General features: G+C 44.4%; 1 protein-coding gene across 4 annotated transcripts in view; it reads left to right on the top strand.

The window, feature by feature from the left end:
* The window catches only part of PHC2 (polyhomeotic homolog 2), a 690,492-nt gene that overhangs the window by 253,344 nt on the left and 410,944 nt on the right, over positions 1-26,204 (top strand). For all 4 annotated transcript variants that reach the window (XM_086922215.1, XM_086922217.1, XM_086922216.1 and 1 more), the window contains exon 3: positions 1,136-1,337. In XM_086922215.1, coding sequence (XP_086778341.1) covers positions 1,218-1,337 — 120 coding nt within the window. In that variant the 5' untranslated portion in view covers positions 1,136-1,217. The remainder of the gene's footprint in view (positions 1-1,135; positions 1,338-26,204) is intronic.

Below are 26,204 nucleotides of genomic sequence, written 5' to 3'. Positions count from 1 at the left end.
GGGCAATCTTACCTGGGCCAGTCTAGGAACCCCAGTCTGTTCCAGTTGGGCCTAGTTTCCAAGACCTGCTTGTAAAAGACAGAAATCTTCTGCTTTCCCCCAACATTTAGATTAGATTTCCAATAATGTGCTTCTACTTCCCATAATTAAATCCTGCCAATTCTCCATTACAATTGATACTTACTTAAGTAAATCTTGCAGGAATGTTAATTTGAATAGTTGACTTTTTAAATTTGTTTTTCACCATGTGGAAAATATATTTCCTTTGGCAATACCCATACTCAATTAAATGTGGTGGAGTTTTCTTTCTTTTGCTATCCTGGAAAATAACTTGATGTTACCTTTAGAAAGAGTACATTTTATGTGTTTTCCCACAGGAACAATCTAAATATGAGGGAATAGCCACAAACCAGTGAGTTAGTGCTTTCACCATATGCCTTCATTTAATGAATGCCCCTTTTCACAATTCTCTATTCAACTCAATCCAGTCTGAATATAGTTGCCATTCAGTGAGCTGTCTGAGGCTTTTAATAAGTTGCTTGGCTTTCTTACCCTTTGCCTCCAACATTTGAGACCTTTAAGCGGGAAGTTGTAGTATGTTACCTTTTTCTATTTACACACACTAGCAACGTTATTCTTGATCAGGAAAGTAAGTGGAAACATCGTTATACTTTATAGAAAGTATGCAAAAGTAGAAAATGCATTTGAGTGTGTCTATTTGAATATCTTTGTCTAAAACGAATATGACAATTTACAACGCACTTGTTACAACATGTGTCATTACAACACATTTTTTAAATTGCAAAATCCATTACAACCCATGTTGTTACATCGCATGTCGTTACAACGCATAATCCATTACAAATCAACTACTATTCTAACTTTGCTGGGGCGTTTCTTTGGGGAATACGTTGTAATGGATTATACGATGTAATGACATGGATTGTGATGGATTTTGCGATGTAAAAAATGCATTGTAATGACACGTGTTGTAACAAGTGCGTTGTAAATGATGCTTCCCGTCTAAAACAGAAGGTGAAATGTTTTAATACTGAATGACTCTCAAGTGTAATGAGTTTTTATGAGAATCCGTAAACTTGTTCTAATGGTGTTCTGTTCTCCTGTTTCTCCCTAGCTTTAGTTTGGATATTCCACATTCTTAAAATAGTGGCACAGACGGATTTGTTCCATCCAACATCTTACCTGGTGCTGCCGTCATGGAGAATGAGCAGCAGGCCCCACCCCCAACCAGCAGTGCCGCCACCACCACACCCAGTCGCCAAACAGCCCCTCAGATATCCGTGTATAGCGGAATGCCAGATCGGCAGACAGTCCAGGTAACATCTAACACATCTGAAAAATTAAAGCCTATTAACTGTTTAACACCCCAGTAATGTATGACTATAACTTATTGTTATGGGTACTTTTGATGAAGTTCAGTTTTTAGGTCTCGGATAGCGTAGGCTGCGCACATGCGCGGTCTCGCTGGCGAGATTTAATGAGTTCGAGTAAGTTTCACTAGCAAGGTTAATCCCCCGCTTCTTTTCCATTGGCTGGCGTCACCGTTCATGCTAAACGGTGGCTAGCCATTGGAAAAGAGCGTCCTGTGATGTACTCTTTTCTCTTTTAGAGCCGTCCCTTTCAGACTGGCTTCCTTGACTTGCTGCTGTGGTAAAAGGTTTCTTATTTTCTTTATGGGTCCAAACAGATGGCCCCATAAAGAAGATAATAAACCTTTTACGCCAGCAGCAAGTCAGCCAAGCCCACCAAGTGGGACAGCTCTAAAAAAGAAATTTCTTTCATTTTAGTATAATCGCGGCACCCGCGCTTTACTTTTAAAATTGTTACAAGTAAAGCGCGGGTGCCGCGATTATACCAAAATAAAACAAATAGAAAAAACATCTATTTCTTTCATTTGGTATAATCGCAGCACCCGCGTTTACCGCGATTTTGGTCGAATGGGCGGACAGGCATGTCCTTTTAAATACCTGATGGAGCATGCGCAAACCCGCCGCACCGCGTTTACCAGTGCCGACCACCACTTGCGCTAACCGTGGGAAGGGGAGGGTACCTAAACAGAGTAAGACATATATAACCAAGAAATTCTTAAAGGCGGCCAAGTTCGCAAACACAGGCCATTTGTGTTATCTTTCTAATTCACTAAAGGGGTGAGAGGGGGGCTTTTATTTTAATGGCCGGGTCTATTGTCTGTCCGAGTCGGAAAGTTCAGAGCTCCATCCCTTGTCAGCCACCCTACACTTCCTCCCTCCTCACTTCACTTCATTTGTAGTGGGGCAGTGGTTACACTACAGGATACTACTATCCTTGTTCTGATGAAGAGGGTCTGCTGAACAACAGAGCAGGAGCCTACGGCATTGTGGTGCCCCCTGCACACGAAGATGAGGGGACCACATTTGGCCATATGAATTTTTATAGTCAATGTCACCCTGATTCTAACTCTGGCACACGTCCGCAACATTTACTAAAATTTTGACAAAGTGAAATCATATTTTAATATTAGTCCTACAGTGATGAATTGGGGTTAAAGCTGCTGTCTCTGGTGTAATAAAAACGAAGAGTTTGGACTCAATGTACTCCCATATGTGAACACCGGATTACATTGATTTCATCCCGCGGACTTCTGACACGTTGTCCCAGAAAACCACTTGCTTTATCGACAAAGCCCACATTTTTAAACCGAAAGTCCTTATTTTTGTTCTATAAACCCACCCAAGTGAGTCGCAAAAAATCATTATCTGACATCTCGAACACCCCTACACTTACCGTCCAGAGATCCCTTTTTGGTGTCTTTGATAATCTGCTGATGAACCCAGCGGTCCCTCCCTTGGGAGTGTGACTCACCCAACAGCTCCACCAATCTGTAGGTCCGAGACAAAGAACTTTCACGTTTTTTATTAGATCCACGACCACGCCTAGGTCATGCAGTTCATGGTTTTTCTTTGCTTGCAGTCTTGTTTATCTAATTATTACAAATTCAGGGCTATAATGCAGATGAAAAGCAAGGACTGGATAAGTTTGTTGTGGATGTGGGACCCTTCAAAGCTCTGCAGAAGCAGGCCAGCAGCCATACTTCTGAGTCAGTGGCTACCAATATCCAGGCACCGAGAAGTCCTGTTCTACTGTGTCAAAGACCTCTAGTGTGCACCTTAAAATGTCACACCAACATCTGAGGTCCAAGACACCATCTGGGCATGAGCATACAGAATCTAACCAGAACTTCGTTTCTGGAAAAAAAAGTTAAACGTGGGTAGATCACGGTTTGAGAGAGCCCTTCCACCAGAAAATTAGAGTGCAACAGTCACCGTCAAAGAAAGGTGGTGGCTTGGTGTTGTGTGTGTGTCTGGCTCTGTGTGTGTGTGTGTGTGTGTGTGGGTCTGTGTGTGTGTGTGTGTGTGGCTCTGTGTGTGAGGCTCTGTGTGTGTGTGTGGCTCTGTGTGTGTGTGTGGCTGTGTGTGTGTGTGTGTGTGTGTGTGTCTCTCTGTGTGTGTGTGTGGCTCTGTGTGTTTTTGTGGCTCTTTTTTATGTGTGTGTGGCTCTGTGTATGTGTGTGTGGCTCTGTGTGTGTGTGGCTGTGTGTGTGTGTGTGTGTGTGTGTGTGTGGCTCTGTGTGTGTGTGTGGCTCTGTGTGTGTGTGTGTGTGCAAATGCTTATGCGAGAGATTAAGATATTGGCATTGTAATTGACAATGCCCTTTATTTATCTGTTTTCAAAACCAACCCATAAATAAAAAGTTTGTCATTTACAATGCCAATAGCTCTAACTTTTTCGAAGGCCAGACCTATTGCATTGTAAATGCTTGTTTTTGTCGAGATTACATTCTCCCCTGACCAGTGTTACCTTGCACTTTGTCATCAGAGAATGAAACACATGTAAACATGATCCAGCATAGAACTCCTGTATTGTCATACTCCATATAATGTCATAAGTCTGTGATTGCTTATACAGAGATGTACTTTGGTTTTATTAACAAATGTATGCCTTGAGAGCCACAGTAAATTCTTTCCTTTCTTGTTATATTGTACATAGGGACGTGAAATATCTATTAGAAAACACATTGGCCTGCTATATAAAATTGTTCATTATTATTGCATGATACAAAGGAGTAATTTAGGTACATTGTTAAGTATCATCTAACCATTATTTAGTATGTTGTCCTTACTGAGGAATGTGTTCCCAGAGGCGGTTTTCGCAAAACCAGCATAGAAAATAAAAATCATAAAACATATTGAACGTGACAGAGCACTTTAGGTGAGCTACTTTAGTCAGGCCAACACCACCATTTTCAGTTCCATTTAGAATGTGATCTGCTTGAACTGGCCAAGATGTTCACGTTAGGCGAGACAGTTGGAGACACGCTCGGAAGTGAGGGTCTGGGAAAGTCACTCAGAAGATAAACTATGTGAATGCAAACCTGTTGAAATAAAGTTATGACGAGAAAGGCATTCACTGTGTGCCTACAGGATACGCTAATGCATTATACAAAAAATTGACATTCTTCACTTAAGCCTCCTAAAGTAACGGCACGGCAAATATGCAGATTTGGAAGCTCTTTGGGGCTCCGGTCTTAATACAAACACTACAGAGTTGCCTTGAAGTCAGTGTTTTATGGTTAAAATCTCTTTATTAGTTTCAATACACAGAAAAAGAAACATAGGCTCCCTGCTCCGTAACAATGCTTGTAAGCCCAGCGGGCGCTATGAGAAGTTTTACCAAAGGCAAATAGCAATGAGCGGGCCTTCAAACAGAAGACAGTCAGAGACCGCCCCAACAAGGAAACAAGGAAACACCCTCTCCCCCCCCACCTTCCGTCCCCCCCTCGTCCACCATGGATTAAAAGGAAATGGAAAAGGGAAGAAGCTCAGGAGCCAAAGTGGTGTCCTCAGCGTTTTGTTTGACGTGGCTTCAGGGTGTGGCATCCGGAATTGGCGTGTCAGGGAGACGGAGAAGACGTAGATATCTAGGACACGTCAACTCCCGGAATTCAGTTGTTAACAGTGTGAAAAAAGGTCGCCAGGGCTCCGGAATTTCAGACCCCTCTCCCTGCCATCGTCAGTGTAAGTTTCTCCATACCCAGGACTAACCACAATCTGTGAAGCCATCCGATGTGTGTCTGGGGTTGAGTGGAGTGCCAGTTGGCTAGGATATTCTGGGTCGCTGCTCCCAGAGCAATGGCAATCAGGCGGCCTCTATGTGATTTAAGAGGATAGGTCAGTGGGTTGGGAAGGCCCAGTAGGACATATGATGGAAAACGGGGGATCTGGGTGTCAAGGTGTTTGTCTACCACATCCAGGATCTGAGTCCAATAGGCTTGTATGGCTTGGCAGCTCCAGAGGATGTGTTCTAGCGTGCCCGCCTCCCCGCAGCCCCTCCAGCAACGGTCGCTTCTACCTTTGTCAGAGTGATGAATGCGCTCGGGGTGTAATACCAGTACGTGGCGACTTTGGTAAGCGTCTCCGTGAGACCCATCTGATGCGCTGAATGTCTAGCCCTATAATATACTCCCTCCCACTCTTTATGACTTAGAGTCCTACCTATTGCATAGCAAATACTTGTTTTATATTGTAGTCTGAAAAAGGTATTTTTAAATAATCATGGAACTCCTACCTATGATCATGATTAGAGGTGATTTAGAAGATCTGTGTAGTCCGTTTCAGTAGCTAGGTACATTTTATTTAATTTCTCTGGCAATTAAGGCAAGGCAGGCCCTGATTATAGAGTGACTTAGAAATCATTAATCTATTGGTAACGTTTTATAGTGTCCACATCTAGGCTTTAACTAGGGGGAGAGCCGTTAAGGTTGAGGTCTAGAATACACATAGAATAGCTCATTTGTTTTGGTTTCTCTAGTAAAACGTGCAGCGTTAATGGGTTTCACTGCTGTTATCCACGTAATATTTGTACAATCTTGCTGCCACCGTACAAACGCGGGGTACAATTACCAACCGTGCTTTTTAAAAGACAGCAGGAGACATTGTGCTTATTTTACCCCATCCCGACCCTTTAGTTTTAAATACAAGCGCATTCGTTTGTCGGTACTGACCGCTTTTACGTTAAAAAATACTTTTACAACCATAGACTGTCAAGTTGTATCAGCAGAGACCTGAATGAGTCTGGTGGGAAATTACACACTGAGGCTGCAACAGCAGGTAACTGCAGAAATATTCAGATAAAAAAAAAAAATAATAATGACTTCTACATAGTACGTCATCTCCACGAGGTAAACACCACTGCCTGTAATAACAAATGTTCCTGACACCTCTGGCCCGCCATGCGACCTTCGGGCAGGGCGTAGTTTTCTGTTTCAGTGGATTAAACCTCACCCAGCCTTGCCAGATCCCCTCAGAGTCTTTGTTCCACCATTTCTTGGCTGTAATTACTGTCCAGCCCCCCCCCCCCCCCCCCCCTCTTTAACGTCACCCCAGTCTGTGGCTCTCCCGATCAATCAACATCAAAGGCTGAGGCCCTCTACCTCGGTTTGTCTTCCGGAAGAAGTGACCGACCCAAGGGGTATTTGGGGGAGACTCTGTCCAGCCTGTTTAGCGGGGCCCTCCCGGGCTTCAGGCCACGTGGTATAAATTAAATCTTAATTGAGAGGCTAATGAAGGAGTCGGCGCGTTACAGACTTGTCTGGCTTTTGTCCCTGTGAGCTGGAGTGCAGCCTTATTGAGCCTCGGGGGTGCGCAGTGGACAGGAGCCTAAGTGACCTCCAGACACATCACGCTCCTGGCGAGACTCGCGGGTCCTTTGACTCTGCTGAAGCCCCGCACACGAGAGTCGCCATTTGTCTAGCTTTTCAGTTTTATTTAAGAGTCTCAGAAGCTTGCCCTGGTGCGGTGTAGTGTCCGCTGCCAGGAGATATACAATACAAATAGATGCCAGAGAAAGTTCTTTCAGCGCAATACCTGTAACCAGGAACCACTAGATTTACGCAACTCTGTGGCTGTGGTATATCCCACATATTATGGAGTTGCCTTATTTGTCACATAATCCATCATATTCTGCATAATTGGCAGATTTTAACTATAAACTGGTCTCTAGCTTAAACGGATCAAATGTTACTTAAAACACTACCACACAAGTTGCCGCGCTTTTGGCATGCCTAGGCATGTGATCTTTCAGTTGCTGATTGCTGCATTTAGAAGTTACACTCATATGTACAAGGTGAAAACCTTTGCTTATACACTGTGTAGGAATTGTGTAAAATCTAAAAATAGTGAATTAATACAGCTTCAAAATGTGCTGCATTATGGCACATAATTTGGCTTTTTTTGCTGCCTAATTTAGTCAACTCTGCCACAAAATGTGATACTCCCCTGTTGGATAATTCCATTTGGATTTCCAATAATATTTACGAGAAAGAGACAGGGTATCCCTATATGGCATGCCTCTTAATAACAGTTAAAGGCACATAACGTGAACTCGAATCCTAGTGGAGGCTGTTTGTTAACCAGTGAGATGAAACCAACATACACCGATGGTGCCCTGTCGATGCCAGAGATGTTGCAAATGGCATCTACTGGTACTAATTCTATGGTCATACTAGTCTGGGCATTTAAATCAGAAATGCTCTGTTGCAAGTAATTTTACCGTAGATAAAGACGCAATCCAGGTAGATTTCTGGTAGATATGTTCTAGTCAACTAAAAAGGTATCGACTATTAACCATTGTTTAGGGCCACTCATCTCCATCTGTCAAACGATAGACTCCCCAGCCCAGATACACTCAATGACATCCTTAATATTTCTGTACATGAGGATGGCATAAAGATGTAAATGAACTAACGGAAACGATTATCAAAGTATACATCCAAGACATATGCTCTACTCAGAAGGTACCACACAGTGCTACCTCTGTGTTTTATCATGTATAGAATGTAATTCGCACTTTGTCACTCTGTGCTTGGCACTTCAGTGGCATAATCATCTAAGGGTGCAGTGATCCAAACACTGAATACCAGATAGTGCCGTACACACACATTTGTGGGCATAATGTTACAGTGTTTGTTTGCAGAGGCTTTTGTCGACTTCATGGATGTCAGCGTGAGGTTCATTATATGTGTGCTGCTCTACCTAGATCATTTTCTCATGGTTGGGAAAGTGCAAAGGCGAGTGTGCAAGGCTATTAAAAACCTTTAAAGAAGTGACTGAACATTTGGGGTAAACGATTCACTAAAGAGCCGACAGAGGGCCTGACGACGTGACTACCCTACTTAGGCATATAACTGAACCTGCAGATGAAATAGAGTCCTCGGGAGGCTTGCTTGAGCCTTCACAGAGAAAGTTGCATCTAATTTAATAGATTTTGGGGCATCTACATTTTGCGTGCAGAGTGGGGGCCCTGGGTAATGCTTTTACCAGACACTTGGAGTTCACGATGAGGAGTGCCCCCTAAGCCCCATCATTGCGTAGGAATAACTGAACGAATGAGGGACAATTTTCGGATGTGGCAACAATTTCTGGTGTCAAAAAATGGGGTGACAGTGTGGCAACACGTTGACCAGGTTGACTGAACAGTGGTAAAATCTTCTGATGCATCCGGCGAGGGATGTGTTGAGCTGGATTGGAAAGGGAAATGGTGTGTTGAAGGATGGCTGAAGAGATGGAGGACACAGCAGAACCTTTCTGGAATTTATTCCAGTATCGGTGGCCATCAGACTATGGGGCAAAGTTTTGTCGGATACAAAGATGCTTTTCTGGAAAGAAAATGATACAATAGTAAATGCCATAAATAGGCAAATTATGATGGACCGGTGGGTACTTTGTCTGTTGAAAGAATCTGTCTTAATGAGCTTGCACTGTAACACTCGTTTTGGAGCAAAGCATATTCCTTGGTTGGAAAATCAGATAGCTGATGCTCCATTTCATTTATAATGAGAGAGGTTCTGTGGTTTCGCCCTGGTAGTGGGTGCCAAGGCAGTAGCAATGCCAGCTGAGATGTGGTAACCTGTGGAAGAGCGAGATGTCTATTGGAGCTATCAACCCAGAACCTCATAGGGCGCCATGAAGTGAGTTTGTGCAATCAGGGATACAACGCGGAGATCATATGAGCTAGAGACTAAGACAGTAGTACACTATCCGTTATGTGATTGCGTCGATAAAGAATTAATGCTCCTTGGTCACCATCCCTTAAAAGATAGCCAGGGATAGTATTTTATGGAAAGTGCTCCTTGGGAATATGCACCTGGGAAAGGCGTATTGGTAATGAGAATATTGTAAGGTTGTGCTAGAGAGCATGGAAGAGAGAAAGATAAAAGAAGGCCAGCAAAAAGCAAAACAAATCTGGGGATAATGGTGGTTCAGGTGAGACATCCACTTGAGAATGATTTCTCTTCTTATCAGTTTTTGCAATTATGTTTTTTGGGCCATTGAGGGTCTCGGAGGTGGTGGGATCATGGGTCTTTGGCAGAATTAGAATGTAGGACGTGTGGCTACAGGAGCATAAGGTGTGGATGCTCATTTGGAGGAGGAACACTGATCAGAGGGAAAGGCACATGTGTGTAGATAGGTGTAAGAAGAGGCGCTGTTACATGTGCTTTGCGGGAATTAAGAAATGGTTGAAGGGGAGGGGTCATTGAGATTGCTCATTGTTTGAGCCAGTGGACATATGTTTGGTGCTGACTTTTGCTGGGAATTTTACGACTTGGTTTACATTGTGGGGGTTTGAAGGGAAATTACTTTGGGATACATTCTTTTCTGATAAGGGTTGCTATGGAAGGTTTTCAGAAAGATATCCACAAGAGGGGGATAACAAGATTGGGTTGTGGAGTAGCGATTTTATTTGGTGATATGTGAGACTGAATTACAAGTAATAGATAAAGAAGATTTTGTTCTCACAATGCAAGGGAGCATCAGATATGAAGTAGAGAGCAAGAACTGTGGCTATTGGGACACTCCATGGAAAAATAGGTGGAGTGCAAGTGGAACATTTGCCGGAAGGAGTACAGCTGGGAGTAGGCAGGGAAAAGAGAATAGCGAAATGGTTTGCCAAAAAGGAGTTGAGGTTGCAGCCGTTGATGTTGAAGCTATTGAATATCAAATGGCTATGGAACCAGCCAAATGTTTTAATAATACGTGCAGGGAAAACCATCTTATGCAGATCACAGGTTTCGAACTCTTAAAAATAATAAAGAGACTTGGGGGCAGTGAGAGTATGGTGGCCAGAAGCTCATATATGGTGGACCCAGTAGTTGCCAAGAATGGTATGGCAACAGCCTAAAAACCCAGCTGCTCTCAACAGAGACATGTGGGAGGTTAACAGTAAGGTTTCAGGGTTCTGCAAGGCATAAGGCATTGACGATTTGAAACACTAGAGAATAGTTTGACATCCCAGAACTATTTAGGGGGGCACCTATCCCCTTTGGGTAACTGTTAGGAACAGGGTCTCTAGTTGGCAGAGGTATGCACCCTATCCAAGTAGGGACCACCACGCAACTCAGAGTAAGTCATATACACACTAAAAGATAATCCGTGCTCACCAACTCTTAGCTTGGCACAGAACAATCATGCTAATCTAAAAAGGCAATGTGTAAAGTATTTGTGCAACACACTCACACAATGAAAACACAACGAATAGACTACACACTGCCTTAAAAAAATAGACAATATTGTAATAAATAAATCAAGACCAAAATGACAAAAGTTCAATTAGGAGAAGTTGAGTTATGAATTTTAAAGAGTTCTAATGCTTAGAAGCAATAAGCGCTTATGGGGGTTGTCTGTTTGCGCTGGAACCGGGCAAAGTCTACAGTTTAACCGCATGTGCGCTAGCGGGTTTTCCCGCTGCGCACTGAAATTTGAAAATCGCGGCTTTCATGACAAAGTCAGCTCGTCATGCGCGCAGCGCAGGTAACGCCCATGACGAGCTGGCTTTGTCATCCGCATCAAAGGGGTTAAGCTCACTGTGTTTGGAATGCAGGCCAGGGACAAGAGCCATACAGGCCAGTTGAATAGAGTACTTGGATCCTCGCTGCAACAGTGAGATGTGGGATGTAGACGAGCAATGCATTGATTTCGAGCCCGCAGTCAAGGCTATGCATTTCCTTCACATAGCAGTGGTGATGTGTTGAGTCCTTTGAGTGAAGCGCTGGTTCGGAGTGTGGCGGTTCCGAAGAAGATGTGCCAGGTCAATCTGCGCTGGAAGACGATGCCACAATCTTCTCCACACAGTGGCGGATGCATTGATTCTGAAGTGGAGGTTCAGGTTGCGATGCAGCAGTTCTGAGTGCAATGCGCCAATTCTACTGCGGCAACAGAGTCGATGCACTAGCTCTGCTACACGCAGACTGGAGATGAGTTGAATTCTCTGGTGCAAGTATCTAGGTCCACTTCCATTGAACCAGGCACAGGAGCGGGGGTAGAGACTTTTGATAGCCCTGAGTCTCAAGCAACAGAAGGCATTCTAACAAGCCCTTGGAGATCACTTTGGTGCAATGCAGAGTCTAGCTCGCCTCAGCAAGGTCAGAGAGAAGAAGGCAGCAGGGCAGCTCAAGAGCAAAGCAGGACTTCCAGGTCAGCAGTCAGAGTGTCAGTCAGTCCTTGATGCAGGAACAGCAATTCTTCCGACAGAGTCCAGTTGTAGGTCCTGAAGTGTCTGCTTTGGTGGGATCGAATACCAGTTGTGCCTTTGAAGTGGGGGTGACTTCAAAGAAGGGTCTTTGAAGTGCACCAAAGCCCTTTCTTTCCAACCCTGCCTCCAGACTAACTGTAGAGTGTAATCAGCCCTTTGTGTGGGGCCAGGACACTCCTTATTCAGTTGTGTCACCTTCTACCTCCCTTCCTGCTTTGGAAGAGCCATCAGAATGCAGATGAGTGCTCAGTCACACATAACCTTCCTGGGTTTGTGGCAGTCTAGAGGAATTTGGTATTTAAAACAATTTGTCAAGCCTTAAACTCCCCTTTTATTACACATAAGGTAGCCCATAGGGTAAGGGGCTGTGCAAGTAAAAGGTAGTATATCCTACGATAAGCCATGAATTACCACTATTTTGTCAGGGTGAGCATTATGTAAGCAGTGGGCATAATCCTACCATTGAAGCCCAAACTCTAAAATGAATTAGCACCTTTATACTGGGGTCAGAATAATTCCATATATGAGCATTAACATCTCCGGAATACCCTACCAGTTACCACTGTTATGCCAGGGGCCGGTAAACTCATAAAGATGGTAACCACGATTATGTCAGGGCAAGCATTATTCTAGGTGTAAGCATCATCATAGCATTATTGACCAAAATATGTCTTGCCTTATCACCATTATGCAAGAGCCAGCATAATGACGAGATGGAAATCAACATACCATGGATGCAACTACTTTGCCAAAAAATTACCTCCATTATGGAGGGCCAGTATTATCCAAATTGAGTACCAGCATCCCATGACAAAATGCAGATAATTATCACTGGTATGTCATGGCCAGTAGGATACAGTGTATGAGCACCATCATGCCAAGGATGTTCAACATATGGCATGACCCTGTGCCTCATGGGAACAGTCCAGCCCGAACTGCCAAGCCATGTCTTCCCTGGACCGGAAACAAGCTTCCGAGGACCGGTTTCTGGCATTCCAGCCGTCTTCAGCCCGGCTTGCTTGAATCCAGTGGCAAAGTGAGCAAGGGCCTCAGGTCTGAGCATACCCTGCCACACTTATGGCGGGCAAAAGCGGTACAAAAGGGGGTGGTGATGGACGAGCATCTGAATCAATCAAACACTCACACCCAGTCAAAAAATCTGGGTTTAATCCATCACCGTTCTTTAGCCCACTCTGCCACCCCAGTTCAGACACGGGGGAAGCTTGTTTCCGGTCCAGGGAAGACATGGCTTGGCATTTCGGGCTGGACTGTTCCCATGAGGCACAGGGTCAGACTGATTTGCATATAGCCATGTCTGAACTGGGGGTGGCAGAGTGGCTAAAGAAGGGTGATGGATTAAACCCACATCTTTTGACTGGGTGTGAGTGTTTGATTGATTCAGATGCTCCGTCCATCACCACCCCCTTTTGTACCGCTTTTGGCCGCCATAAGTGTGGCAGGGTATGCTCAGACGTGAGTCCCTTGCTCACTTTGCCACTGGATTTAAGCAAGCCGGGCTGAAGACGGCTGGAATGCCAGAAACTGGTCCTCGGAAGCTTGTTTCCGGTCCAGGGAAGACATGGCTTGGGAGTTCGGGCTGGACTGTTCCCATAAGGCACAGGGTCAGACTGATTTGCATATAGCCATGTCTGAACTGGGGTGGCAGAGTGGGCTAAAGAACGGTGATGGATTAAGCCCAGAACTTTTGACTGAGTGTGAGTGTTTGATTGATTCAGATGCTCCGTCCATCACCACCCCCTTTTGTACCGTTGTTAAAAGGGTGAGCACAACAGACTTTACTACTGGCTAGCAGTTGTAAAGTGTACAGAGTTCTAAAGCCAGCAAAAATATAGGGTCCTGCAAAAGGCTTAAAATCTGGGGTGACCAATCAGAACATGTTGACTTCCTACACCAAGTTACTTGCATTCAACCAGGACACCAACCTCACCCTAAAGGAATACAATGTAAATGTAAATGTAAATGTAATTGAGCTTATATAGCGCACAGCTACCCGCAGTGGGTGTCCCGGCGCTTGCTTAGGGAACCCGTCCTGATATTCCCCTGTGTGATAGCCCCAGCGGGTATCCACAAGGTGAAAGTCAGGCATCCCGCCGCGAGGGGCCGTTGTGGAGATTAAGCAAGCTATTGCCCAGAGTCGCAGAGTGTGAACCCGTGAGTCGAGAAGGCACCGGAGCGAGAATTATCGAGTCCGTGGAATTTTTTTAGCCCAAGACCCGCCGAGGCGGGGAATTGAACCCTGGTCCAGGACCGATCTCAGATTCCGGGTCTGCCGCCTCTAACCCCTGAGCCACACTTCTCCACTGCCTTAAGTGCAAAGAAGGCATTGTAGCAGTTCTCTCTTCTGAACGGATTAAAGCTTCTTCTTCCGTATAGCGGCTTCAGAACTGCTGTTGAACCCTCATACTCTGGATGGTGGCCCCAGACACCACAATGGCATCTACTATGGCTATCCTACTTGTCAAAATAAGTATAATCTAGGGCGTGGAGAAATATTATCACATCACCTCCATCCTGATGGATTTCTATCAGCTCCCCTTGCTGGCTTGCACCATCTTCAGAATCAGCTGCATCATTTACAATTCCATCACTACCAACAGACAAGCTCACCCTCTTTCAAGATTGTTGGCTCCTCTGCAGCCTGGACACTACCAAACTGCAGACTAAGAAATATAGAAAAGAAAAAACAAGTCAGCAGGCCTTTTATATTTATGCGCCCATCATCTGGAGCAACATTCCTGTATCCAACAGGAATGCCCCAAATCTGCTCCAGCTTAGGAAATAGTTAAAGACGCACCTCTTTAAAGAACACTGCATCATAATACATGTACCGTCCACAACCCAGCCACCTCTCCCAGCACTTGTTGACTTCTTGCTTGCCTTTATGCTTTTCTTCTCTATCTTTTAGCTAGGTTTGTGCTGCAGAAATATGTTCCACATAGATACTGATCTCTCTGCGCGAATTATTTGTCTGACAGCAAAATGGCTTTTACAATTCACAGGTGTTGTGGCGCCACGAGGCCCATTTAATATTGTATCCCTTTATCTCTATGCACGACCTTGGGTTCTTTTTCTTGGTCCTTCGATGGATCTTGAATCGTGCCGAGAGGGTCGGAGATAGGGGACCCAACTCCAGTTGTCCAATTAGGACCAGGATTTGGGTAACTGACTTACAAACCCGTAATTAGATTCATATATTTAACTCTCAGAACTAAGCTATACAAGTAAAGTATTCTCACTGCTAGACCAAAAATCCCGAAGAAATTCAGTCGAACTAAGATCAAGCAAAACAATAATTCTGTTCAATTTATACAGAATAATAACATTAGTATCTGTAGTACAGAGAACTCTTTATTAGAATGTCCATCCCTCATTAATACCCCTGTTGGAATACATAATCAATTATTGGAGACAAGTCATGGAGAGACGGAAACAGAGTTTTAGCTAAGGTTAGATTTTTAACAGAAATTAAGAGTAGTAAATACATCAATATTAGGAATTTATTTTTAAGACTGCAGGATCATAAAAAGAATCTCTTGATTGCCATTAATTACCAAAGCTCTGGAGGAGTTCAGGAAGGAACATAAACAATATCAGCTCAAAGGTGCTCTCCCATGAGGGAAAGAAGTCTGGGAATAGGACACATCACGTATGCGTCAGCCAAAGGAAAACTAATAGAGTCTGCAAAGAAGAAGCAAATGATGTGTCTCTCAGTCTGCGAAAAAGAGCAGATGAAGAATGTGGAATGTCCTTCCGTCTCCTCATTGTATAATATCCTCAAGTTCCGGGGTGACACTTCCTGGTTCACCTCATCTGGTCAATCCATTGTTAAGTTTGTATAAGGTGATTGTCATGCAGCATTAAGAAGACACATATTATAGCAAAAAGGTGGTGATCATCACGTAAGCTGCTTAACCATCCAGATGAAGAATGTGGAATGTCCTTCTGTCTCATCATTGTATAATATCCTCAAGTTCCGGGGTGACACTTCCTGGTTCACCTCATCTGGTCAATCCATTGTTAAGTTTGTATAGAGTGATTGTCATGCAGCATTAAGAAGACACATATTATAGCAAAAAGGTGGTGATCATCACGTAAGCTGCTTAACCGTCCAGTGTATATAATTCCCAAACAATAGTCTTTTTGCAAAAGCGCATGAGTAAGTTCAAGAGGACAGTTACTCATGGCAGAGGTTCCCAAAGTAACAAAATTGTTGCGAACTGCCCTAGTATGCGAATCGGAACCTTCCAAATGAGACATAGTTACACTTCACATTGTAAGTTTATGGAGCCTTTCAAAGAGAAGAGAGTCAAGCAAAGTAAGGAAAATGCAGGCCTATATTGAATTTGGTTAATAAAATACAGAATATTAAAATAATGGAAATATATATGTAATTTAGAATCGTTTAAAGCCTTATATGTTTCTTTCAACATATTTGCACTCACTAAGCATTTTAGTTTTGTTGTAAATATCACATGCAACTATGACATATAACTGCATTCTCAAAGTATAAACGTGTAAAATTATCTCAAAACATAAATGATTAACATTGTTTCCAGTAATTTACATCAGTACATGTATGGAGATTATACCCTAAAAGTTTCAGAGCATGTGGTTTCAGTATAAACTTGCAGCACCCTTTTCTCCTTTCTCACCTGGTGCACAATCTCACATATACAAAAGATGAAGTTTCAGAACAGAACCTTTCGATGTCACACGTAAATATCTCTAAAACATGTTAGATTTAAGTAATTCTTCACACACATTATTATTTTGATCAAAATCTTATAACACCTAAATAAATCATATTAGATACTGAAACAGATTAAACTATGAATTTATATTACTTAGTGTATATGTTTCCATCTGTCCTACAATTTATCTGCATGCTTTTATGATGCTTTAACTTAGGGCCAGATGTAGGTGGCCAAATACTGAGCGCTAACGCTGAAATTAGCAGAATTTCAGTGTTTGCGGTCGCTATTTGGATGCGAGCAATGTAGTTGAGTTTAAACCTACTAGCAAAATAAGGAATCGCAAAATTGTGATTCCTTATTTTGTTCTTGCATTTAAGGAATCGGAAATTGCGATTCCTTAAATGCATTGTAAGCACCACAAAAGAATGTGCACTTTAGCCTTAAGGAATCGCTAATTATCACCAACTTCAAGTTGGTGTTAATTAGCGATTTCCTTTTAAAAAAGCACTTTTTTGCTTTTTAGGTCTCGCCTGTCGATGCGCATGCGCATCGAGCAAGGCGAGAGTATTGGGACTTATCCGCTCTTTATCCACACTGCAAGGAATCGTGGCGATTCCTTGCAGTGCACGAGAAATTTAAGCTCAATGCGCATGCGCATTGAGCTTAAATGCGCGTGCACATGCCCCCAGCCGCCTGCCTTGCCTACTCTCTCTCACAGCCTCCCCCAGCTCCGCCCCCTCACTACTTGATTGCACGGCCGCTAGGCCGTGCCTCCCCTACTCTCCTCCCCCCTCCTCCTCTCCTCCCCTGCCTGCCTGCCGCTAGGCCGTGCCTCCTCCTACTCTCCTCCCCTGCCTGCCTGCCGTGTCGCACCTCTCCCCTCTCCGCCCCCTCCCCTGCCCGCCGTGTTACGGTGAAAGGCTTGTGTATTGATGTTGACAGGAATTGTAGTCCAGTCTCTCCCGGGTGCAGCAAACCAGAAACAGCCATACAACCGCACCACAGAATTCAAAGACACCCCCTGTGGTGGAAAGGGGCTGCTCCCACAAATTCAGACGCTCCTCTGGAATTTTCTGGGGACACGTTGAGGGCCCTGATAGCCTCTAGTCTGCTGCTCTTCTAGGTACTACGGGCTCCGAAACGTATCCCAGTGTTCAAACATCCCCCAAATCTCTGCATCTTTTCAGGGACCACCATCCCACTCTGGCGACCTTCTCGTTCCTGGCTCCGACTTTCTCCCGACTACTGCCCTTCTCCTGCTGTCGCGCTACTCCTAATTTTCTCCTAAACTTCCCCTGGTAGGCAATCTTCTCCTGATTTCTTCCGGACTCCTAATCTTCCCCGGACTCCCGATCTTCTCCTGCCTCCTGATTTTATCCTAATCTTCCCCCGGCAGACAATATTCTCCGGATCCTGCCTTCACTCTCGATCGTCCCCTGGCTCCCGATCTTCTCCTCAACTCTCCGCCTTGATGTAAATAATTAATTTACTCTCTTAATTTCTATGCAGGTAAGTACTTAATCAATAATAACTCAATCGAAATGAAGGAAAACAGAGTCCGTGGTGTAAGAGTTTCTAAGGGTTTTATTCCTCATAAAGGAATCAGGATATCATGTTCTGACCACCACACAGGGTGTCAGAAGGGATAGATGAGCGCGCTAACGTTTATTGACAATACATAGCTTATATACTTGATTTACATCATAATGTTCAATGTAAGAGGCGTAACAGCTGAGAGAAGACAAGATAACAGTATACACGTGGTGCTAGTACATCATCAAGAGGCGTAAGCTAGGCGTAACTAGGCGTGTGTGCTAGAAACGTCACTGATAGGTGACGCAAGTGGGTGGCACCAAGGGGTGGTGCTAACAGAATGTTGCAATGTCAGCAGAAATCGGAAGCTTGGATGCGCGCGCAGCTGCATGACGTGTGATAGACGGGGTGCAGGGGACTTGACATTTACCCTGACGGAAAGAGACAGAAGTCTGGCATGTCAGATCAACTTGTGCTTCTATCATATCTGGTATCTGATGTTTAGGAACTAAGCTATCTGGGCAGAAAGGTCTCTAGAGCAGAAGCTATTCTATACTTGCTGTGAGTGCGTGTATAAGCGCCTGAGTGTCTGTATGAGAAGCGTGGGGGCATGGGGCCTTCCATGGAAGCATGGCAACAGAGGCTATGAATTACTTGCATAAAGACAGGTCGGCCCTTTAGCCCTGTAGCTGAGGAAGGATGTTTACTGAAGCTAGCAGGCTGGAATGTATCTTCGGGGAGGAAAACAGATAACTCGAAGGTTATAGTCAATCTTGGCAGGCAGCAGGCTGAGCTGAGCACGGAGGGCCGCGCTAGAAGTAAGTCAGAGTTCACGGGAACGGGGGCTGCTTGGGCAGAGGCCCTCGCAGTCAGAAGCCAGAAAAGAGGCTCGATGGCAGAGATTCAGGGCCTTCTTTCAGCCAGGCTGAAAAACGTAGGAGTACACTTCAAAAAGACGTTGGCATACCATACTTAGGAACGGACCATCAAACCCATTCATGGTGGGTCTGAAAGAGGACAAGTTAACGTTGGACGCAAATGTATTTGCGTCTTCATAGCTGGTACAGGAGGGAAGTTACATGCACTTTTAACTCGTACATGGAGTCGGTGGGGTACTCGCTAGGGAACACAACATGACCATAAAATTTATATTACCTCATTCCCTCCTTGTTCCCTACGGACCCTTCATGATATATCGATCCTCATAAATCGATCGGTTTGTTCTTGTAACATTATATGTTCGTCTTTCTTTCTTTGACTATTTGAGAGGCAACTGGAATGCTCAATGCAGGATGTGGCACACAGTCCACATATCGCTGGCCCACACTGCAGGCATAGGCAACAACTGAATACTATAATAAGACCAATGCCTAGGAAGGATAAGATCTTCCATCCCCAAGCCGTTAACGTAGTCCAGAACCAACCGGACCAAGTCCAGGTGCCTGGATTCTGATGTATCTGATTTGCAATTTTATGTAAACGGGTGATAGCTTGATAGACAGATGGTGCATTTTGTGGAATGAAAACACAGCAACTTGACCCGATGACCTTACAGGCTCCACCTCTATCTGCCAAGATGACGTCAATCACGAGACGATTTTGAAGGACAACAGTCCGTATAGCAGACTGCTCCTCTGTTAAGTTACCTAGAGCGGAGGCAGTTTCGTTCACTACTGCTTCAAGTGTTCTCGTTAATCTGCGTATTAATTTACTGTTTTGGACAGGTCCTAGGAAGAAAAAGAATCCTTTATTGAAATCAGTGTACTGTTCCCATGCCGTTTCTGTGTAGTCGACAAGGGGAATATCTCTTTTGGGTCTATTCGGTGCTAGGTTTGTATTTCTATGGTAATCAGGGGGAGCTAGAAAAACAGGTGGCAGAAGGAATGCAATGTAACAGGTACCATCCCAGTCTGGAGGCAAACGTATGTATGCGGTATGACCACAAACAAAATAGGAATGACTGGTAGCTTTAAAAGACGATTTACCATGGTCACTGAACTCGACCACAGTAGTGCATTTACTATGACCTACGTGTACTGAACCTTTCTTGCTAACACATAATTCACCTGTGACTGGTAACACTAACATATGGGGCAAAACTGGAGCAGTTTCAGATTCAACAGTGAGGATCATAAGGCTAATTGTGTAATTACCTAATCCATATACTTCATTTTCTAGATCAGTTCCTATTCGAGTGGGAAGTCCCTCCTTATCAGGATAACAGACGTTGAGCAGGACTAAGTTCAAGTTTCCCCAAACCCAGCCCCCTTCGGAGACAGCGATATCAGGATCTAAGGAATTAATTATTTTAAACCATGCTCCACAGGAGCCATTGTGAGTGAATGGGTACGGAAAGAGGGGCAGAGCTCCCTTGTAATTCTGGTAGGGAGGGAGTCGACCACATATCCAGCAGTCTGTAGCATTACTTGTCTGATGGGAATGGTGTAACATACTAATGAATGTATTGTTGCGCAGCGCAAGTCTGTAAGAGAGTTCATGTGCAGGAAGTTCACTAAAAGTGTGTTCAGCAGAGACATTGTAAGCAGATTGTTCACGCCTGAAAATAGGCCAGTACATAGGAAGCAGAATGCTGGCAATAATAATTAGAATACTCAGAATAAACATGATTATTAGTGTCACTATGCAGTGACTACGAAGTGATTTGCAATATGTTCTTCTCTTTTCCTCTCTCTCTCTAACTCGATCTAGGGGATACATGTCAGAAACTATTTAACCGATTCACCTAGGGGAGGACTTAAACAATTAAACTGTCTGACTTGCTAGATCGAAGCTTCATACGGTAAAATTCTTGAGGAGTCTTTTCTCTTTTAGGCACAGTAACGTCTTGTGTTTCAACACAGTCTTTGGTGGGGGTGGACGAGTCAGAGTCCTGTTTCAGTCCGTTTTTTAGTTCATTGCATAGCTTGATGTGACTCGTGTGGACCCACCCCTTTCTCCCCTCGATTTTCACGGCGGTCCTGGTGGTAAGCAGAACGGTCTTCGGAGACTTCCAGCGGGGCTCCAGCGGACCTTTCCGGTCGAAGTTCCTGACGAGTACCAGGTCCCCTGGACGGACCTCATGCGCCTTTACATCGGTGTTGTCAGGGAAGGCTGCGGCAACCTGTGAACGACATGATTGGAGTGCAGACATCAAGGAGGCAAGGTAATCTGTCAACATGTTACAATCAACATCAGTGATCTTTTTCGGAACGGGCGTCCCCCACATATTCGGCGGTCTGCCAAAGACCACTTCGTACGGGGATAGCCCTGATCTTGAGTGGGCGACCATTCTCATGTAGAATAGTGCCACGGGCAGGGCGACTATCCAGTCGACCCCTTTTTCCTGACAGATCTTGGCAAGACGGATTTTTAATGTCTGATTATGCCTTTCTACAAGGCCAGCTGCTTCGGGATGTCGGACACAGTGGAACCTCCACTGATATCCTAGCAAGAGGGAAACTTGTTTCATCAACTCGGACGAGAACGGCTGTCCGTTATCTGAGTACACGACACGGGGCAAACCGTACCGTGGGAAGAATTCACGAACCAACTGTCTGGCAGTGGTCGGAGCAGTGTAGTCTGGGACTGGGTATGCTTCGGTCCAGCGGGACAGAGCACAAACAATTACAAGAACATACTTAAATCCTCTGCAACTATTCATCTGGATATAATCCATCTGGAGGACTTCAAAAGGGTGATCGGGAGGATGGAATCCACCTTGCTCAACAGGGACGCTTTTACCTGGATTGAACTGACAACAGATCATGCAAGTACGCACTTTCTGTTTTGCTGCTGCTCGTAAGTGTTTGTTGTACCAGATATTCTGTAAACTGTCTAACATGGCTTTCTCTCCAAGATGGGCAGGACTATGTGCTGTATTTATCATGACTTGAACCATTGAGTCGGGGAGAAACCATATAGATTTTCCCTTCGTCACCCAACCTTGATCTGTCTGAATCCCTCCTAGTTCAGTCCATTTCTTTATCTCCTCTGGAGTAGCATGCGTCTGGATATCAATTACGTCTAGGGCGGGATCTCTAACTGTCATACACTGTGTTTGTACTATTGTCTTTGTCACATCAGTAGTCTGGGTGTGAGTCAGTGCTGTATGTTTTGCTGTCTGGTCTGCCAGGTCGTTACCCTGGGAAACAGAATCTGTGACTTTAGTATGTGCCTTACATTTCATGACTGATATGCCCGAGGGCAAATGTATTGCTTCTAACAGTGCTTGAATGAGGGGGCCATGTTGTATCTTGGCCCCATGAGAAGTCAGAAAACCTCGTTCTTGCCAGAGGACTCCGAAGTCGTGTACAACTCCGAAGGCATAGCGGGAATCTGTGTATATGTTAACATTTCTGTTCTTGGCTAGAATACAAGCTCGGGTCAGAGCGATGAGCTCTGCTGCTTGAGCAGACAGGGTGTCAATACGATGTGTTTCTTTAATTTCAGTTTCAGTGGTCACGGCGTACGCGGCCACTAATTCTCCTGTACTTGTTCTCATGCATGAACCGTCCACATAAAGTGTCAGGTCTGGATTTGTCAATGGGACATCTGTTAAGTCTCGTCTAGGCTTAGTTACTGCATTAATTATTTCTATACAATCATGCGGAGCTGGATCTGTCATAACTGTAGGTAACAGTGTTGCTGGGTTCAGGATGCTGCAACGTCTGATTTCTATGTGTGGCTGGAATAGTGTTAATTCATAACCTGTCAGTCGTGCTATAGTTAAGTGTTGAGTCTGGGTTCTGTTTAACAAAACCTCTACAGAATGTGGTACTTGAACTGTTAACTGATGACCTAGAACAATTGAATCACTTTGTCTTATTGCTAACGCTGTTGCTGCTACTGACTTTAAGCACGCAGGGAGTGCTTGAGCTACTGAATCCAATGTACTAGAAAAATAAGCACAAGGCTTATGTGAACCTGCTTGGTCTTGAGTGAGGACAGACAACGCTGTGCCATCACGTTCTGTAACAAAAAGTGTAAACGGTTTGCTGTAACATGGTGTCGCTAAAACTGGTGCTTGGCATAAAACTTTCTTTAATTCTTCAAAAGCTTGTGTGTGTTCCTGAGTCCAAGGGAGGACAGTCGAAGTTGCTGCCTCCTGTGTCGTTAACTGGATGAGTGGTTTAGCTAAAAATGCATACTGGGGAATCCATTGTCTGCAGTACGAGGTGAGGCCTATGAAGGCCCGCACTTCCTTTTGTGTCTTGGGTTGCGGCATGTTCACAATTAACTGAATGCGATCGGGAGTGAGCTGTCTCCCCACTTTGGACAGTAAGTGACCCAAGTACACAACTTGCTGAGCACAGAATTGTAGCTTCGAAGGAGACACCTTGTGTCCCTTGTCAGCCAGGAAATGTAAAACTGTCAGTGATGCTTTTTCACATTCGGGCTCACTTCGTGCGGTGATCAGCAGATCATCGACGTATTGTAGTAAAGCGGTGTTGACTGGCATTTGAATACAATCTAGTTGTCTTTTCAGTGCTTGACTATAGATGCTGGGGCTTTCTGTAAATCCTTGAGGTGCGCGCGAAAATTTGAAACTGCGTCCATTTAAACAGAATCCGAAGAGATATTGGCTCTCGGGATCAATAGGCACGCTGAAGAAGGCGTTCTTGAGATCAATTACAGTAAAGAACGTTGCTTCTGAATCAATAGCAGTCAATAGAGATGATATATCGGGGACCACAGGATACTGTGGGATAATGCATTTATTCAATTCTCGAAGATCAATCACCAGCCGATATACTGGCGGTGCATTGGGATTAGTACGTTTAAGAATCGGAATTATGGGTGAATTACAGATATTGGAGTCGGTTTCGACGACCACTCCTTGGGCAATGAGCTCTTCAATGATTTTCAGTAAAGCCACTACAGCATCGGGTGGTAACTTGTATTGTCTGATTCTGGGTAATACAACACCGGCCTTGAGGGTAACGCGGTATGGTGTAATGTGCATACATCCTACATCAGTTGGGCTTTTTGCCCACAAGTAATCAGGTACATTTTTCAATCTGACGTCAAACTCACGAAGAACGTAATGACCCTTGAAATCCCGTAGAAAGAGTCTAACCCCCTCCGGGGAGCAACATATTATAGCTCCTAGAGCCTTCAGTGTTTTAATTCCTAACAGATTTTCCGGACATGATTTTGTTAGTAATAGGTCTGTAACGCGTGATAATGGACCCACAGCCAGGGGAACTGGTTCTGATACTTCATTTACAATAGGCTGTCCTGAAAACCCAAGGGAAACATTTTGTGAGCCTGAGAGGGGTGCCCCTGGAACTTCGTCATGACTTATTGTAGTGCGACTTGCCCCTGTGTCAATTAAAAACTTTCTATCTTTCCCCAATACTTGACTGTGTACATAAGGACCTTCTTGATCTACAGGAATCTCGATAAGAGGCAAGCCACCTTCCCTCTCTAGGCTGTTTCATGTATATCGGGAATATTCGGGGTAAGCAGACTGGGCATACTGGTACATCTGTTGTGAGACTTGCTGAGTTGCAGCAATGGGCTGTGGCTGTGGTACTGCTACGGTCTGTGCTGTCTGTGCAGATGCATGCATGGGCTGTGTATTCTGTGTAGACTGATGCTGGTTATGGTCTTGTCTAGGCGGATGCGGTCTCTCTTTAGTTTTTCCTGTCGCTATGTTATGTTTCAGAACTGCGCATTCGGGTACGTAGTGACCTGGCTGCTTGCAATAATTGCATGTCCCTTTAACAGGAGCTGCAGTGTGACTTGTCTGGGTCGTACCTTTTCTGTGACTGTCGGATGGAACCGTCTGTGCTACTAACATTTTCATTTTCGTGTCTTTCATGCGCTTCTGTTCCTGATCTTGTTCTTCCCTAATTCTATTCTGGTGATATTGTAACATTTGTAACATCTGGGATGGCGTATTTGCTTGCCATGTACTCTCGACTTTATACACTCTATTTTTAACTAACGGTAGGGAATTCTCGACTAACTTTGATACGAAAAGATGTGGGTACGACTCGCTACTTGGCTGGAGGCCACTATTGATAATAAAACATTTCTCGAATCTTGAATAAAAGTCGCTAGTATCTTCATCATGTTTCTGTTTACAGGACGAGATTGCATCCCAATCCTCCTTTCTAGTTGTCAATAATCTGGGCAGGACCTGTACTATTAAACCTGGTAATGCTCTAGTTTTGTCCCCAAGGCCTAACCCTGGAACCCGTTTCTTTTCTTCATCCTCTATTTCTGCCCAGGCAATCTTTGCGTCTCCCACCTCCCAGTCCTTTTCCTTTAATTTCTCGAATATACCCGTAGGCAATAATACTTTCAACATTTTCATGATATCATCATATGTGTAGTCCCCCATCAGTAACATGTCTTTGAGCTCTCTATGAAAACCTGCAGGGTCTTTATCATGGCACGGTACTAATTTCTTCATTTCTAACAGTTCTAATTTAGTCAGAGGCGTGTGTACATACACGCGTTTCAAGGTTTTATCCTCACCCATAACAGGGTGCACTTCTCGTAAGGGGTTCTGGCTTTCAATACCCCCGCACTGCATATGGTACATCTTTCTTTCTGGAGGTGGGGCGGGGACATATTCAGAGCTTACAAAGGTGTCATATCTGCGTCGTTGTTCTAGAATTATTTGTACTAATTTAGTGCTTAGACCTCTCCATCTATCCATCAGTAGTGCTTCCAGTGTCTCGTGTAAGGGACCTGGATCGGAATAATGTTTTCTGTATTTGATGAGAAGGTGTTGAATCATGTATACACCTGCTAATTTCTGTTCGTCGGGGGAGAGGTTCAGAAATGTCTGTGCTACGGTGTCATCATTATATATGTCTGCATTTTCGGCCCATGATACCGCTGATCGGGCTAATTCTTGTTCATCCATAGAATTGAGTACATGGTACCCAACTCGATCTCGAAGCCGTTTATCAGTTTCCTGGAACTGATGCTCAGCAGAATTCGGATTCGTTAGGGCAGAGAAGAAAACTCTCTTGCTTTCTGGACGGATACCCTTCCTAAGATAAGTTCCCTTACCTACATATGCTATAGTGCTTGTAGTCGGTTCTGGTTCTTCAGATTCTTCTTCCTCCTCGGAGGGAGCCTTTTCTTTCTCTTTCTCGTGTACTGCTATCACTGCTTTCTTAATCTTTTTATACATGGCCTCTATGCAATTTTGTCTGTCATGTTTTCCGTCGGCTATATTTTGACCCCACTTATTCAATGCATCTAATTCACTCTGATCTGTTCCGGGCCTGTCTCGTTCTCTTATTAGACAATTTATGAAAAATCGTAGTATCAGTGCTTGCATGTTAACTTTCTGTTTCTCCAGGGCATCCTTAATACTGTCGGGGTCCTTTCCCGTTTGAACGAACTCAT

Source organism: Lissotriton vulgaris, chromosome 5, assembly GCF_964263255.1.
Source record: "Lissotriton vulgaris chromosome 5, aLisVul1.2, whole genome shotgun sequence".
Lineage (NCBI taxonomy): Eukaryota > Metazoa > Chordata > Amphibia > Caudata > Salamandridae > Lissotriton > Lissotriton vulgaris.
This window is presented reverse-complemented; position numbering and strand designations above follow the sequence as displayed.